Source organism: Sphaeramia orbicularis, chromosome 17, assembly GCF_902148855.1.
Source record: "Sphaeramia orbicularis chromosome 17, fSphaOr1.1, whole genome shotgun sequence".
Classification (NCBI taxonomy): Eukaryota; Metazoa; Chordata; class Actinopteri; order Kurtiformes; family Apogonidae; genus Sphaeramia; species Sphaeramia orbicularis.
The window spans coordinates 6,512,494-6,530,136 of NC_043973.1; the positions used below are offsets into that span (position 1 = coordinate 6,512,494).

A 17,643-nucleotide genomic window follows, 5' to 3' on the forward strand; every position below is an offset into this window, starting at 1 on the left:
GTGAGAAAAAGAGGAGGTTGGACTGCAATTATCAAGCAGGGAGATGTTGGAAAAGAAAAAAAAAAACAAAAACAAGCTACTCATGGAAGTTATGTTGACAGGACCAGTTTCAGAGTGCAGGTGATTTTCAGCGTGTGTCAAAGAGTGTGTGTGTGTGTGTGTGTGTGTGTTTGTGTGTGTGTGTGTGTGTGTGTGAGAGAGAGAGAGAGAGAGAGAGAGAGAGAGAGAACTATCGGGACACTTCTCTCTCTCACTCTGGACTGACAGCTTGGCTAAAGCAAAGACTCCTCTCCTTCTTCCCCACTTCATCAACATCCTTAACTCATTATCGTGAGTCACACTGTAGCCTGCCACACAGACGAATGCACGCACGCGCACGCAGACACACACACCTTCACAGTGTCATTACTGCTTTTACTGCTCTCTGAAACATTATTACAGCATACCTCTCCATGTGATAAAGGCGGCTGAGTGGAGTAATTTTAATTCTGAGAATTTTTAAAACAAATCAATAAGAAACTGTCTCCACTTTCAACACTTATTTGGAAGTACAGGGATCTTTGTGTCTGTAGGTTTTACTATACACCATGAAATTTAGAACCCCAATTCCAGAAAAGCTAGGAAGCTGTGTAAAATGTAAATAAATAAATTACAATAAAACAAACATATCGAATATTTAGACTGAGAAAATGTATGCTTTTAAAGAAAAATAAGGTCATTTGGAACCTGATCACAGCAACACATATGGAAAGGTTGGAAACATTGTGTAGCATGCACTCTTCATTCAAAACAGTTACTGGAATTTTGGGAAAGGAATATTGTCCCATTCTTTTCTGATAAAGGGTTTCAGCTGCTCAAGAGTCATGGGTTCATATTTTGATTTCATGTTTTACCAAATTATATTAATTAGTGAAATGCTATTATTATGAAGCAGTGCTGCTGTAATCGATGCACTATGTGGTTTAGCATTGTCTTGCTGAAATATACAAGGCCTTCTTTGAAGATCTCATCTATATAGGACCATACCCCCCCCCCCCCCCCCCCCCCCCCCCCCCCCCCCTTCTTTCTCCCCTTCTCTCTCTCTCTGTCTGTTTGTCTGTCTTCTTCTACCCCTCTCTCTTCTTTCTTTAACCCCATCGGGGTCTGCTCCAGGTTTTTGACTGTTAAAAGGAAGTTTTCCCTCACCACTGTCACCAAGTGCTTGCTCCTGAAGATTCTGTTGATGTCAGTGAATTGGCTTATCAAGGGTTGGTCTTGACCAGCTCTAAATGTAAAGAGTCATGAGATAACTTTTGCTATGATTTGGTGTTATATAAATACAATTTAATTTGTCCAAACTAGGGATGTCCGATAATATCGGTATTATTGGAACGATATTGGCATAAAAATGTAATATCGGTGAATATCGGTATCGGCTTTTTTGCCTATTATTAAAACCGATAAAAATATGCCTTGATTTCACCGGCTTTTAGCGACGCGTAAATGAAGCATTGTTTGTAGCTGAAAGAAATGTGCAGTTTTCAAAATTGTACAGTAGAGTTGCCACCACTGTAATAGACTCATGGAGGGAGGGAGAGAAATAAATAAATATGGCATTTTTCCACAACTTAACTCTTTCTCCGCCAATGACGAGATTTCTGTCACTCCGTGTTTTCACTGTTATACTGTAGTTGAAACTGTTGCGGATCGTGTGAATACTTTCCTTAGTCCAAAAACAAACAATTAAGCGGCTTTTTTTCGGAAAAATGACAGACCGGGTTTAATGTTTTTGCACTGGAGTCTCCGTATCCCATGGCAACGCATCCAGCGGCAGTCACTGAATGAGGAAATACAGACTGTGCAGGAACCGCGCGCAGTTTCAAAAGCCTTAAAGATGATCATGGAGACAGAGTTTGACAATTCAATATATGATGGAGCTACAGAAGAACCATTTAGAGACAGGAACGGAGAAATAGAAGGTGAGGGAGACGGACACGGAACACGGGAAACACGGAGCGGCTCAGGTTCTGACACGAAGTGGGGGGGGCACGGAGCGACACAGAGACAATGACAGACAGGAGGAAGAGAAAAGAGACATTTCTAGTGGACGTTCAAGGAGAAGACAGACACAGACATGGGACAAGACAAAGGACAGCTAGTGTGCATCTGTTAGAGTGAGTTCAGATTCAGACTGTGGACACAGAACAGATTCAGCTGTATATGCCAGCAGGGACACAGGTAAGACAATGTTGATTTGGCTTTAGTATGAAATAAGAAATAATACATAAATTCAAACATAGATAAATAACTAGATGTCCATATAATTATTGACAGATCAAACACAGCAGTGGTCCAACAGGAGGATGTTGTACAGCCAAGGAAAGGCCCGAAATCTACAGGATTTAGTACATTTGTTTCTTTTTTCTTGAAATGAGGATATTGAAGTGTTTATATCAAAAACTAAAACTAATATGTGGAAGACTTATAACTGATGTATGTAATGTGATAAGTTTGGAAGGCAATCTGGTGCTTTAGAAGATGTTTGGTCTAAAGTTTGGTGCAGATCATCTGATATTTTTGGGACTGAATGGGATATCTTAGAGCTGTGTTGTATTATTATTTTATTTTCTGATTTGGAATACAGGTTACTGTTGGTAAATGAGAAAGAGTCAAAATATAAATAGGAAATCAATTTTATCTTGAAATCAATATCTTTGGAAAAAAAATGCAGTTTTCTCAGTTTTTTTGCTCAAAATTCAGTTTTTTCCTGAAAATGACTATATTCAAATGTTCATATCTCACGAACGAATGAAGATAGAATAAAATCGTTTCTGTGTTTAAAAGTTGAAGTTCTGTTCTTTCTTCTTTGATGTATTCAGTGTTCACATAACTCCTAACACAACATTTTCGTCAGGCTTCAAAGATTAGTGAAAATGACCAAAAGGCTGCGTGGCTACCAACTCACTGGAAAATGCTCTGGCGGGGAAAGACTTAAGTTGAAGTATGTATTCTTCGCACAGACAGTGTTTACATTTTAAAAGCCTTGTTGCATTTGAGAATGCATCCAATGGGGCATCACAATAAAATTAGGCATGATGTGTTAATTCCATGACAGGAGATATGTGATAAAATTAGTTTAATATTCCACATATATCGGCAGCGATATCGGTAGATATCGGAATCAGAAATTAAGCATTGGACAATATCGGCATATCAGTTTTGGCAAAAAAGCCAATATCAGACATCCCTAGTCCAAACGTGCTGTAATTTCCAGAAAATGATTTGCTCAGGTGTCTATTTTGTATATGTTGCTCACGTGATGAGTGACACAGTTAACAGCTGTATTTTTTCATTCCAAACCCGCGCAATGTCGGTGTTTGGACTAATCCCTTAATGTCAACATTGAGTCAAATCTCTTGTACAGAGTCACGCTTGACTGGTAACTTTAGGTGTGGTCAATAGCCCATATAAAGGCCGCAAAGAAAACGCCGAAAATGTTTTTGCCAGCTCAAATGCCACAACTTACGATACAACAGCAAGAATGTGCCATGGCATGTTATGCGCAGGTCTGAGCCATGGTGAAGTCGCTTGCTGTTTGCGCTATTATTGCTGTACAGTCAGTCGTCTAGAGTGATCTGATTTCTCAGGACAGGTTCATGAGATCAGTTCCATTCGTCGTCGCTGCACTACTTGTTTGGGAAGCCAGAGGTGGACACACCCGATATTGAATGATGACACTTTCAATATCTGAGTACCTGTATTCAGTGCACTGAATAAACATGCTAAGCTGATCACAATTTGTCCACAATTCATTCTCTAATGACCAATGCTTCCCTCTTTAATATGAAGGTAAACCCCAAACCAATTAATTTAATGTATCTCCAAATATACATATTAATTCTGACCCGTGCGTTTTTAGTGGCGCTAAGTATACAGGGTGTTTCAAAAAAAAGTATACACTCAGAAAAATGCCTAAAAAATGAAAGTTCCATAAGTTCAGAAAATATCTATAACGGTTATTGATAGACCAAGGTCTCATGCTTCATTACCACAATGGCAGGTAATCAGCCCTACCACATGAGTGAGCATGGTCCTTGTACTTAATTGGGATAGAAATGGCTTGCGCACAGATATGAGAGGGTTAAAACAAGCTCAGACACCACAATTGGAAAGCTTAGGCAGGTGCTTTAATGCTGTGTAATTTAAAAGAAAATTCAGTTAACCACTTTGTCCTCCAGAAGCCTCCAAAACTTTGCACCCAGGCTGTGCCTTCCTTCACTCAAACAGCAAGTCCTTGCACGTCTGGTTCTGATCGTAGTCCATGCCAAAGAACGCAGGCACACACGTTCAGTCTTCTATGTGGCCACCATTTCTTCGCAGGCACAGCTCTGCCCTCCTTAACATGTCATAAACCGCATGCCTTATCATTCCACCATCCTGCCTCAAAAGAGTTACTTCAGCTTCAATACGATCCTGCAGGTCATCCAGGGTTTCTTGGCGGAGTGACGTAGACCTTTGACTTCAGATGGCCCCACATTGAAAAGTCAAGTGGGGTAAGATCGGGGGATCTTGGGGGCCACTCAACGGGATGGTTCAGTGCATAAAATGGACTGTGGTCTGACAAATGTAAACAGTGGTTCGTAGCTTCCGAGAAATTTACGTAGTCATGCCTGGATGGCTCAACCTGGGTGCAAAGTTTGGAGGCTGTCATGTCGGCTATTGGACTTTGTCTGTCTGTCTGGTTTGTTTGTCAATTTCCTGTTTATTTTGTTAAGTTTCCCTCATGTGTCATGTCTGGTGTCTTTACTTCCTTTCCCTAATTGTGTCCACCTGTGCTGATTACCTGGCTCCTCCCTGATTGTCTCCACCTGTGTCCAATTGTCTTCCCGCCCTCTTGTGTATTTAAACCCTGTGTCTTCCCCTGTTTGTTTGCCAGTTTGTGCTCTACAACTTGTTGTGTTCACTTACCAGCGTTTTGGATCCTGTTCGTTTGTCTGCTGTGTTTGACCCGTTTTCGTCCTTCGACCACTGATTCAGCCTGTTCCATCCGCCTGCTCGTTATCGACCTGGTTCGTTACCCGACTCTGTCTCTGCCTACTCTCTTTATCACCTCAGCCTCCACCGATTACCTGTGCTTCGAACCTTCGCCTGGATTACTACCGTGAGTTTGCCTGTCCCCATTGTACCGTTGCTTGTGTGACTGCTTTCCCGTGTATGACCTGGCTTGTTTTTTGACCACCCTCTGTTTGTCCCTAGTGGGGATTCCGTTGGGGTTTTCCTGGCTCGGCCAAGCTGGTCATCTGCCGTATCCACCCGCAGCCCAGACGTTTTTCCCCGGATCCGGTGGCTTCACAGAAGTTGTATTATCTCTGTGTTGTATTCTTACCCTGTTTAAAGGTTTAATTAAAAACACTAAACCTTACTGGATTTTTGTGGTCTTGCTTTTGGGTTCAGCCTTTGTACTTAGCCTATCACAGAGGCTTCTGGAAGACAAAGGGTTACCTAAATTTCTTGTAAATTACACAGCATTAAAGCACCTGTCTAAGCTTTCCAATTGTGGTGTCTGATCTTGTTTTATCCCCTCTCATATCTGTGCGCAAGCCATTTTTTCTATCCCAATAAAGTGCAAGGACCATGCTCACTCACGTGGTATGGCTGATACCTGCCATTGTGGTAATGAAAGCATGAGACCTTGGTCTATCAATAACCGTATAGATATTTTCTGAAACTTATGGAACTTTCATTTTTTAGGCATTTTTCTGAGTGTATACTTTTTTTTTTGAAACACCCTGTATATCTACCCTGGATACCCATCTGTTTCTTTAAATGCAATATACGTTTCCAGCCTTTTATCGCCCTTCTCCAGACTTTTGTGAGACAGGTTGCTGCCATCAAATTTAAAATGACTGTTTTTTATATTTGATATATTTTCTACATTCTAATCAGGTTATGAGATGGGCGGTCATGGGAGCGTGAAGTGGTTCCGTAAACAGAACCAGTTCCAAGTTCCAAAAACGAACTGCTCCGTTTACGGAACCAGTTCCGTTTTCGGAACTCACAACCAGTTCCGTTTAAGGGTCCAGTTCCATTTAAGTGTCATGGAAGTAAGCCGTGCTCCGACCTCCAAGCACCGCTTAGCGCCCTCCAAGCCCGGCTCCTGTGGGGCTTGGAGCTGCTCTAACCCGCAGTGAATCGCGAAAACAAGCCGGTCCTCCACGGACCTCGGATCTCATTCTGAATAATGCTCTCCATTAGGTCCAACCCATAAATTAATACACATTTGCATTCTTCTGCTGTTTATATTTTCTTTAATGCTGGCGAATGTCATTTTATTTTACTTCACTAACGCCAACCCCAACTTCCACATCGCCCGTTGTGCCCTGCACAAAGCGGGCTCCAGGCTTCTAGCGCCAGCTTGCAGACCGGTGCACTAAGCCGCTGTGACCCAGTACACCATGCCGCAGCAAGGACCTCCAAGCTCCTGGCTTTTCATCAGCTACCGGCTACGTATAAATTAAACAGACCTCAGAAGTCCAGTTCCGTGCTGGTTATGAATAAGCTTTTCTGCTTATTCAGAACCAGCTCCGTTTAAGATCATTGAACTAGTTTCGTTTACCAACCTCAGAACCAAGCCATGCACCGACCTCCAAGCCCCGCTTTGCCCTCATCAAGCCCTCCAAGCCCGGCTTTGATGGGCCTGGAAGGTGCTCTAAAACGGGGTGACACCGGGAGACCAAGCAGCCTCTCCATGGACCTCGGATCTAGTTCCGAATAATGCTCTCCTTTCAGGTCGGAGCCAAAAAGTAATACACATTTGCACTCCTCTGCTGTTATATTTTCTTTAATGCTGGTGAATGTCACTTATGACTTCCTTAATGTTAACCTCCAACTCCCACATCGCCGCATGCCATGGAGGAAAGCCGTCCTATGGGGTCCGAACACCGGCTTCTGTGGCTTGCAAAGCCCGTTGCAGTGAGCCGCTGTGACCCGGGGCGCAGATCCAGTTCCGAGAACCGTTTTCGTTTACAGAACTCGGAACCAAGCCGGGCTGGAAGCTTTACTTTGGCCATGAAAAGATGACAAATTGCATTCTACACCAATGATTTGCATGTATGATCGGATATTAGAGCAGGCATGTCCAAAGTCCGGCCCGGGGGCCAATCACGGCCCGCGGTCAGATTTAATACGGCCCACAGCTTGGTTTTTATAATGTATTAATTTATGGCCCCACTTGGCCTGTTGATCCGAGTCCATGAAACATAAAAGGTTCAAATGCAGTTCTCCTTTCACCCTCATGGTGGCAGCACCACTCTAACTCTATCTGGCTCTGTGACTTCGCCGGAACCATTTTCGCTCATTCTAACCATGGCGCCTGTAATAAAAAAAACGGAAGTTCACAGTATGAGGGCCGCCGCTTCCAGAAGAGATGGGAATTACAATTTTTTTTCACTGAAAATCGAGACAATTGTGTTTGCCAATTTGTCAACAGACGTTGCCTTGTTTAAGGAATTCAATGTAAAGAGACACGATCAGATAAACATTGCTAACGCATACGACAAGTAGCAGGGAGTGAGCGCTCCGAAAAAGTGAAGCAAATTCAAGCTGCTTTAAACTCACAACAGTGACTCTTCATGTGAACTGGGAGTTCAATGAATTCACCACCAGGCAGGCTGCCAAGTTGCCAGGTTAGGTGCCTCTAACTGCTGGTGTTATGTACTTGTAGATGTGACACAAAATATTACTTTCTGAATGATTTGTGAAAGACAAGAGTAAGAATCATATGTTTCATCTTAAATGTTAACAGACTTTGCATTACTGAGTAATATATGAGTAATGATTACTCATATAAGTCATGTTTAAATGAATGTGGGGTTAAGATTTTTATCAACTTGGAAGTTTAAGATACTCTATACAGTTTGTTCCATGTTATCTGACTCCAGATGTGAAAGGAAGGCAGAATTGTTTTTTATTTATTTATTTATTTTTTTAATTTGTTCACCCTGAGTGGCGTAGATTTGGTTACACTGCCATTTAAAAAAAATGATATTGTGACAATGAAAATAAAATTGTTGTAGAACAGCACATTTATATGTAATTTTTACTGTTTAAAAAATGTCTGAAGGGAACCACTGGCCCCTGGCAATGTCCACATTATCAGATCTGGCCCTCTTGAAAAAAGTTTGGACACCCCTGGATTAGAGGTTAAGAAGTTATAAACATTTGAGAGCAGTAGATGATTTGAACTGTGGTGGTTTGGGTCTGTATGGGTTGAATAGAGTTATTGTGTCATACTGTCATATAGTCCTTGAACGGTATGATTATAGAAGTTATGACATGTTTAAAGTTAAGGGTGAAAAATATATATGAGGAATGAAGCGTGCGCTGTCCATTGTGCCGAATCCGAGACGCTTACACAGAACGGGTTCCGAATAAGCAGATCCAAGAAAGTTATCTTGTTTTGAATGTGTTTGAAAGAAGGTGTTCAGGGGAGTCACTCATCTGATTTTTTTGAGAACTTACTGGGGTTTTTTTGTTTTTAAGTAAGTTTTTGTTTTACTTTAAACAATGACTTTACACCATACACAACCAAACAACCATAAAGTGTGGATGCTGCAGAACACACAAAGAGAGTCATAATTTTGAAAAATATTCATCAGGAGTCTCAGCTGCAGCTTCAAGCCAAAGATAATGGTCTGCCTTTCTCTCAGAATAAAGATGCCATTAGGGTGCCAGTCAGTGAGAACCTACCAGCCACGTTGGCCACATCTGCGGTGCTGATGTTCTGTATGTTCGGGTTCACTTTGAAGGTCACAGCAGGGCCCACGACCCTGTAACACACAACACAAATACACACAGTTAGAAACATGACAAAAATGTACCTCTGATGTATTTGTAATGGCAGTGTTGGTATTTAGATGAAAGAAGCAGATTAAAACACAGCTATATGTGGTACATGTAGGGGAAAAAAGCTTTAACCTGTGGTGATCTTTTAGGCTTTTGAACATCCCCATCAAGCAGTTATACTTGGATCTCAATGTAATACACCCACCAGCATTTAAGCACCGCTGAGAAATAAGAGAAACGGGTCAGGCATGAGAGGATTTTGCTCACTGATTTGTGATTCTTTGATGAGAGAATGGATGAGAGTGTCTACTTTGTAGCACATTAAATTTTGGTGCCACAAGACCCCTCCTTTTCATTTTTACAAGTTACTGGCTGTAAAAAAAAAAATTGCCCTGTTGTGGAAGCTTTGGTTAATAACAGGCATACAGGTAAAATACAGAGTTTTAATTTCCAGTCACTGTAAAGATTTCAATCAAATGCAACCCACTGTTCAATAACAACAAGAAGAAAATAAGAAACAGAAAATAACATTGGTAATACTAGCAGCAATCCAGTGAATGTCATCTTCAATATTGGTACTGGCCAGGAATTTTGAACTGGTGCATCCTTACTTTCCTCTACATACATTAAATACCAAAGTTCTTTTGGTGTCTCCCTAAAGAATTGCTTTTGAGAACTGTTCCTATTTATTGGTGACTGGAACACAACTGGATATCAACTCAGTGCAACAGAAACTGGGGACGTAAGAAACACAACAAAAAAGACATGTTGAACAGGAAAAAACAAAAGAAAGACATTACTGTTGTTTGTCTCGGTACTTTGGAAGGTGCTGTTCATCTAACACTCATACCAACAAAGCAGCTTGAATTGAAACACAGAGGCTGAGAAGCTGGGTGGTCAGAGCCAGAGTGGAGTCTCCCAATGTAATTAACCTTTTGTTTTTCCTGCTGTAATTCAGGCTAAAAGCCCAGCAGGAATATATATTGCCAGGTCCCCCACCAGGATGCATTGTACACTTTTATAGGAAGTGACTGCTACTGGAGCAACACCATTATAAAATATGGTGACATCATTAATGGAACAGATCCTATTGTAATGCTGTGGGCAGAAAAAAAATGTACTCACTAAGTCAGCGAAGTGGTTTAGGTTTCAGGTTGATGGATTTAAATTGTTACGCCTTCAGTGAGGGGTTTCGTGTTTTGCAGGCTGTGTGGTCTACCTCTTCACTCACTAGTCTATTGTACCATTTATAGGGGCCAAATGTGTGTGAAATCCTACTGGAATTTTATATTTTACCAGTAGTATCACTTCTTTTTCCTAAATTATTCAACATTTGTAGTCATGTTTAATCCAAAATCTAAACCCCATATATGACAAAACATGGAGAAAAAAAAAGGAATGAAGAGGAATTTACAGCTTTAATTGCAAGGAATGCTCAAGCTTTTTCTTGTAAATTAAAATTTACAAAATTGAAGACATGAGTCATGTCCAGTTTTATGCTTTTTTTTTTTTCTTTTCTTTTTTTTTCTTTACGGTTATTGTGGCTTTTAATTGGGTTTCATGGGCCCTAAGGTCTATGTATCAAAGAAAAACCATTAAACTGCACAGAAAAGAATTCACTAAGGTTTGATGCAGCAGTAACATACTATTCAACTGGTTAAGGAGCAATAACAAGTTAATTAGAAAGGATCAAATTAATGATCCCCAGTGGCAAATATTGTGAAGCAAAGCAAATAAACTAAACTGTCTTTGGCTTGAAGTCAGCTGTACTGCCTTATTATATCCTACACCACCTAGATTTTACTAAACATATATTAGGAATCTTCTGAAATACAAACTGAGAAGCTAAAAGAGACAGATCTATCCTAAAAAACATTTCTTGGCCTCATCCGACTCCACACAATCTATACGATGTGTGGCCGTTATTTCTCCTCTAAGGCATATATTTGTCACATCTATGAAGCAATTCATCTGCCAGGGAAGGCAAAGTCTCACTGTGTGATGAGGAGGGAAAATCAGTCCACGTTGCATTGATCATATATCCATCTGTGATCCTCTGACTTGTGCACAAAATAGTAAAGTACAGTCTCTGAAATGTATACAACGTATATATTGTGACTGCATTTACATGGTGCAAGTTAAGTGTATTGTCATGTGTGTCGTGTCTGTATATAAAGACAAGTGCCATAAGAGCCCCAGTAATGAATTCTATTGACTAAATCACTAGCCCCTTTTACCCCTTTTTGGTTTATATTTTTGGTGTTTTATAAGCCCATGTAAGGGCTGGGCATATTGTTATGCAGGACACAATAATAAAAATGCATTAATTCATTCATACCAACCCAGTCTCATATCAAAATGTGAAATAGCTAGGTTTGTCCACAGTACAAAATGTATCAGTCTCACAATCAGGGCCTGAAAAATTGTAACATGTTCACATTTTTTTAATCCTATTCTTTTCCATTGGCCTGCGTCTGAGTCTCGTGACTTTCAAGATCCCGGCCGTGAGGACAAAAACATGACATTTCTCTCATTTTTAGTGAAAAAATCTATACTTTTAGTTAGTTTCTACATAATAATGTGTTTTGGTTACATTTCTAGTGAGAGATATATATTTTATTTTCATAATATTCACTCAGTGCACCAGACCAGAAATGCAACGTTATTAACGAGATACCATGCAAATCATGTAATAAAACATACATTGGGGAAACAGGATGACCTTTCAACACAAGGAAAAAAGAACACCAAAAAGAATGCATGGTATCTTGTAAATGACGTTGCATTTCTGGTCCAGTGCTATTTTTTCCTCTGGGTGTACAAGTAATTGACAGTTTTGTGTGGGGTTGACGGGCTATGATTGGTCCATTGAGCCGACCAGCTGATAAATGACATGTCAGCAGCATGTCGGATGAGGCTTCTGAGGAAGACTGGAGTCACAGTCAAAACTGTCAAGCAGGTAACATCTAAAAACTATACCTTGTCTGAACAAAAGAAAAAAAAAGAAAAGTATAAAGTAATTTATGTAGTCTATTACCTACAGGTTTTTGGAGTTTTTTTCTGTCTAGAAAATTAAACCTTCAAAATATTCAAAAGTGACTGAATACAAATTGGAACAGTAAAACAACTAAATCTCATTATGTTTTAAGAGATTAACAATGACATTGAAATTAAATGCAGGCAATTTCTATGTCTGTCAAGTCAGGAGAGTGGAAAAAATACTAAAACATATACAGCTCAAATACAGTGTTTTTGCCTCTGAAAAAGAGCTAGTCGGCCCATCTAGATATGTTCTAATTTGAAAAAAGACAATATTAATAATTATCACAGTAAATGTCACACATTTTGAATGAGAAAATGCTTGTTTAGGATCAAACTAAGCACATTAATTAAAACAGAAATATTAATCATCTTCTGTCTTTTATCTGAGGAATGTTAGAAAAAACCAAAGGAAAAGTATCACAATTTAAAGTTATATTGTGATAATTATAATTGTTATCATTATTGAAAAGTTTTTTCTGAGTACAAAGAGGTATGAAATTTAAAATTTCTTAGAAAAAGACCAAATGTAATTCAAGCCAGTATTTCTCTTTATTTTGTGTTGCATGTGGACTGAATTTACCTGCAGTGAGAGATTTTATTTCCACTAAGAATAGGACACTGAAGACTCTATGGTGACACAAATTACTTTTATATAGTACCCAGTGTACCAAATGACTTAATGTATATGCCAGAAAACACTTCAAACCCCAAGATATGGGCTTTAAACAGCTGGCAATGGCACTGTGGATGTTGCTGCAGTAATCCCAGTCAACACCTCTGAGCACTCATTGTCGTCATCAACCTCAGAACAGGCCCACTCTCTCCTCCTAGTGGCGGGTTTCTGATATGACCCTTCAACTCAGAAACAGACATTACATCACTTCAGCCCTCCTGTTTCTATCCTACAGTCTACACTCTGTGACAGTTACGCAACAGCCATCATTATTCAGCAGCCAGCTACAGTCATAGGCTGTGTGAGAGCCACCCACATGAGTGCTTAGCTCTCTCCCACTGCTTCACCGTCCACCACTACCGAGCCACTGCTACCGAGGCGGCTAGAAACATTTCAGTACCAGCGCAGCTCAAAGTGGTCATTGGCAGGATTATCTAATCGGTATTGAATTGTTCCAAATGCAACATATAAGCATGTGAGTCACTCAAAGGTTTATTCAGTGTCCTAGCGCAGTGTGTAGGCTTCACAGTTTTGTGGAAGTGAAGTTTTGCTGTAGGCTCATTGAACTAGTCCCACTCTCTGGCTCCAGCCCCGACAGCAACTCTGTAAAAAGGGAAGAAAGGGAATTTTTCCCCACAGGCTCCAGGTTGTATAAGTTACTAAGTATTTTTGTTGTGGTACTATGCTAATGCACTGCCACTATGTGAAGGTTGAAGTGCCTCAAGGGTTGCTGGCTGGAAAATGGATGAAGTGTGAGTTTGTACAGTGAGAGGCAGGATGAGGGACCAAAATCAGCTATGGCTTTATACAGTGCTTTCACTTAACTTAGAGGAATGTATTGCAGAGGAAAAACACATGTTTTAAAGCTATAGAGTTAGGTGTAGGTTTCACAGAATTGTCTCTAAAATTAGTGCTCTCCTGTAACACAATGCAGATGATTTGAAAGAGGATTTCATCTGCAATGCTGAAAAGTTGAAACAATCCATTTGAGAGAAAATCTAAGGACAACATGGAACAATGTATTTTAGCATAATGCACGCACTTTTCAATCAACAGTTTTTCTCAGCACTTTTTTCCTCCAAAGAAATGTTTTACAAATGTAATTCCTAAACCTACTTTGTCTACACAAAACCTTATAGTAGTTTTGCACACTTAACCTCCTAAGACCCAGCTATGGGTTTTCTGTCCACATTTGTGGACAAGAGTTTCACAACTTGATACAAAAAAAAGAAAAGAAAACTGTCCACCACAAAGGACATTCTATAAAAATTTTAAAAAAACTGCATCTGAAAGAACTGTTGCATCATGATGTTTCCAACATAGGCACTTATTAATAAAAAACAAAAAAAAGCTTGTACTTTGCTGACATTTCCTGGGTCTTAGGAGGTTAAACAATAAACATTTAATAGTCAACATTTTGTATTTTGTGTCTAGTCTGATTCAAATCAAAAGCAATACCCAATAAAGACTAAGACAAGTTTTTAAGCTGTAAACATAATTGTAATATTCAATTTTCAATTTGTCTGTGAAATCTGACAAGTTCTGTTGCTCACCACTATACATATATATATATATATATATATATATATATATATATATATATATATATATATATATAGATATAGATATAGATATAGATATAGATATAGATATATATATAGATATATATATAGATATATAGATAGATAGATAGATAGATAGATAGATAGATAGATAGATAGATAAAGATATATATAGATATATATAGATAGATAGATAAAGATATATAGATATATAGATATATATGCGTCTCGATACGCAGTCAGCGATACGATCCATTAATGATACAGTGAAGCCCCCTGCCGATGCGATGCGATTCACCTCTATTCACGATGCGATGTGATTCATTAATGATTTGACGAGTTGACTTCATACAATGCGATTTGGTTTGGTACGATTCATGATGTGATTCAAACTGATTCAACACAATACAAAGAATTTACAAGCCCACATCTGGTTTCTAAACAACATCACAATTATTTTGTCCTCTCTCTTTCCCTATCAAGGATGTATTTGATCCTTGATTGTTTTCTTTAAAGCAAACCAATGAAACCACTTCAGTGTTTTTTTCATTACATTTGTTTTTAATATCATTCTCTACTCATACAATACATTTATTTAGGCAATTTCTTTTTGGCTTCTTAATAAAAAAATAAAATAAAAAACACATAGGGCATTCACAAACAGTCGTAATAGTGTTCTCTGTCTGTAATTTTAAATGTTTACCAAAACACTTATAAAACTTAACTATTAACCCAGCATCAACAAGCAACAGCAGGGGAAGATCTACCTGTTTTTTCCACCACTGCGACATATCACCATTTAGAGCTTAACAATCCCCCCCGGTACTTTGCAAATCACCAAACTTCTTATGTGACGTCAGAGGTACACTGAATATCTCCTCTTCACCTGTTGTCTCGCTTCCCTCCATGTTTGCTGTTTACAAACTGCGGCTGCGCCACCCAGCTCCCGTATGTTTTAATGATAAAAAGCCAAAGATAGTGATGATGCATCCAATATAACCATGGGTTTTACCAATGCAGACACGCTATATACGTTGCACATTTAGCCGGCGGTTGTATCCAATGTGCACTGAAGCTACCGGCGCAGTCAAATCACAAACGCTTGTCTCGGACCACCGATTCAAATTGGTGAATCTCTTCATCCCTAGTTCACACTGCCATTAGACTACATAACACCATAGTAAGTGGCAGAAAGATGGAAGATTAATTTGAAGAAAAATCAACTTCATTAAAATTATTCACTGATTACTGATCACAAATCCCTCTGACTTTCTGGGTTTTAAGCAGGCGGTGTAAGAAAAGTTACCACAGTGATAATCGACATGTGATGGCCAAGCATTCAGTGACATCACTCTTTCATTGTCAGTCCTTCCTGTCACTGTGATGCAGAATACACCAAGCATTGAATTGTTTACCCACTGACATGGAATGTGAGCTGGATTTAGACTGTTGTGAATACATTCATGTTTTTTCTCTGTTCTTCAGCCAAGGAACACATGAATTTCCCTTCAATGTGGACTTGAAACTGATTTTTGTTTGTTTCTCTTGAACACTGCATGTTCTGTATTGTGTACATGAAGAAAATGCATTGAATTTTCAACATTTACTGTTTTTTTTTTTTTTTTTAATATATATAAGTATTTGTGCTTCTAGTGGAGGAAACAATATGCAGACGTTTGCCACCTCTGCTTGGATTTCTGTGGCTACTGATAATACAGCTCCAATTCTAAACATAAACCACAGACTCTAAACTATACTTCACAGTGACACTGACAAATCAGTTAACCAATGTGGTACATAATACACAATGTGCTCTTCACTTCTGCATCTTGAATAGATCTCATGGCTCCAGCCTCTTCTGTCTTTAAAATAGGTGCTTCTGCCTTTCTGTCCCTGCTTTCCTTTCATTCTTAAATAAGCTCTTTGTGAAAATAACTACTGTTGGATACTGTTCTCTCTTCACGATGAGGTATAAGATCATACTCATTGCTATCCATGCTACAGCTTCCTCTCCATCTGAAGTCTGTCTCTCAACACTGTACTCAACACTGAGATACAGCCTCGTGGGAGCCACAGTTCTCTGTTAATACTCTTAATGTCTTTAGAGTTAGCAGATAATAAAAGAAGGTGACACACTGTAACTATCTAATGGCAAAGAAACTCTGCTGCACATCGAGCAAGTTCAATTACATTCACAAATGACTCCCTAAAGCATAATTGTATTGTGTCTTATAAAGTACAGAGTTAATTCTGCCTCATTAGCCTCATTTACATGGTCTCCTGTGTTGGGGAGGCTACTTGGAAAATGTAGTGAGCTAAGCTACCAGTTACTCTGCCGTTAATGAAGCTTCACTACACAGAAGCTACCGCCCATTCAGATATAGCAAGCTAAGTTAAGCCTCAGTCGCAAAGCTTCGTACGAACAATGGGTTCATATGAATCTCCCAGTTTGTACAAGTCCTGGAGTTCGTAGACATTCGTTGACATTCGTGGAGGGAGCAGTAGTTTCTTACGGCTGTCTTATGAAGTCAGTATGGCTGCTGTTCAAAACGCAAGAGCATCTTGAGGCCGCCATGAGAAAATGACATGATTTTGAGTCGTACGAACACCATATACAGTTGTCTTGGTCTTCGTAAGGGTGCCTTGAGACCTTCTTATGTCAGAACTACGGCCACTTCATGAATTATTTTGTCGTAAGGTCAATGTACGCTGTACGTGAAACTCACGGTACTCGCAAGTTGATAGTAGGAAGATCTTACGCTGTTTGAGTCCAACAGCAGCGGAAGAAGAGGGACATTCTAAAGTGCTTAGTAAAAAACACAACTTAACGTAGTTTAATGCTCCAGAACAGTGATCGATCAGCACCAAAGTTCGTCTGGACATCTTCTGCAGTCATGTTCACTTTCACCTCTGTAAAAAACTTAACATAGTTTAATCTGATAGTACTGTTCATTCATTATTTCATTCATTCATTTTCTGAACCGCTTTATCCTCCAGACGTCACTGGAGCCTATCCCTGCATTAGAGATGTCCACGTATAATTTGGTGATGATTGATGCTCTTTTCAGACATTAAACTATGTTAACCTATTTTTACATTAAGCCTTTTGTGAATGCGCATTTGGTGTGTTTGGGATCTTGCACTGTCCGTGGTGCTGAAATCCCACATTACTGTGCAAAAATGGACCTGTACTGTTAGAAATTAGGAGTAATAATAAGACATCAGATGAAGAAATTTGAAGTAGAAGGTATAAGAATAAAATGTAACAGCGGACGTTAAAAACACTAACTAACGCATGTCCATCACCCTGATCCTTGTCCCCGTGGACTGTGTATTATCTCTGTTCATAAGGCATTCATTAGTGCATCGTGCGAAAGGGGGTTTCGTACTGCGTTTGTAAAAAATCTTGGACAAAAATTGCTCACCTGGCTATGAACTTAGGAATGGTCCACGAACACTCCATGAACACTCCATTCTTTCATGGCCACCTTGAGAGGGTCGTACGAAATGGTCCATAAATGGTTTGCACGGTGCTGTTTGTAA

At 39.6% G+C, this 17,643-nt stretch overlaps 1 protein-coding gene across 1 annotated transcript in view; it reads right to left on the reverse strand.

Moving 5' to 3' along the window:
* The window catches only part of LOC115436682 (receptor-type tyrosine-protein phosphatase N2-like), a 474,948-nt gene that overhangs the window by 304,905 nt on the left and 152,400 nt on the right, over window positions 1-17,643 (reverse strand). Inside the window, 1 exon segment of the mRNA XM_030159587.1 lies at window positions 8,728-8,807. Coding sequence (XP_030015447.1) covers window positions 8,728-8,807 — 80 coding nt within the window.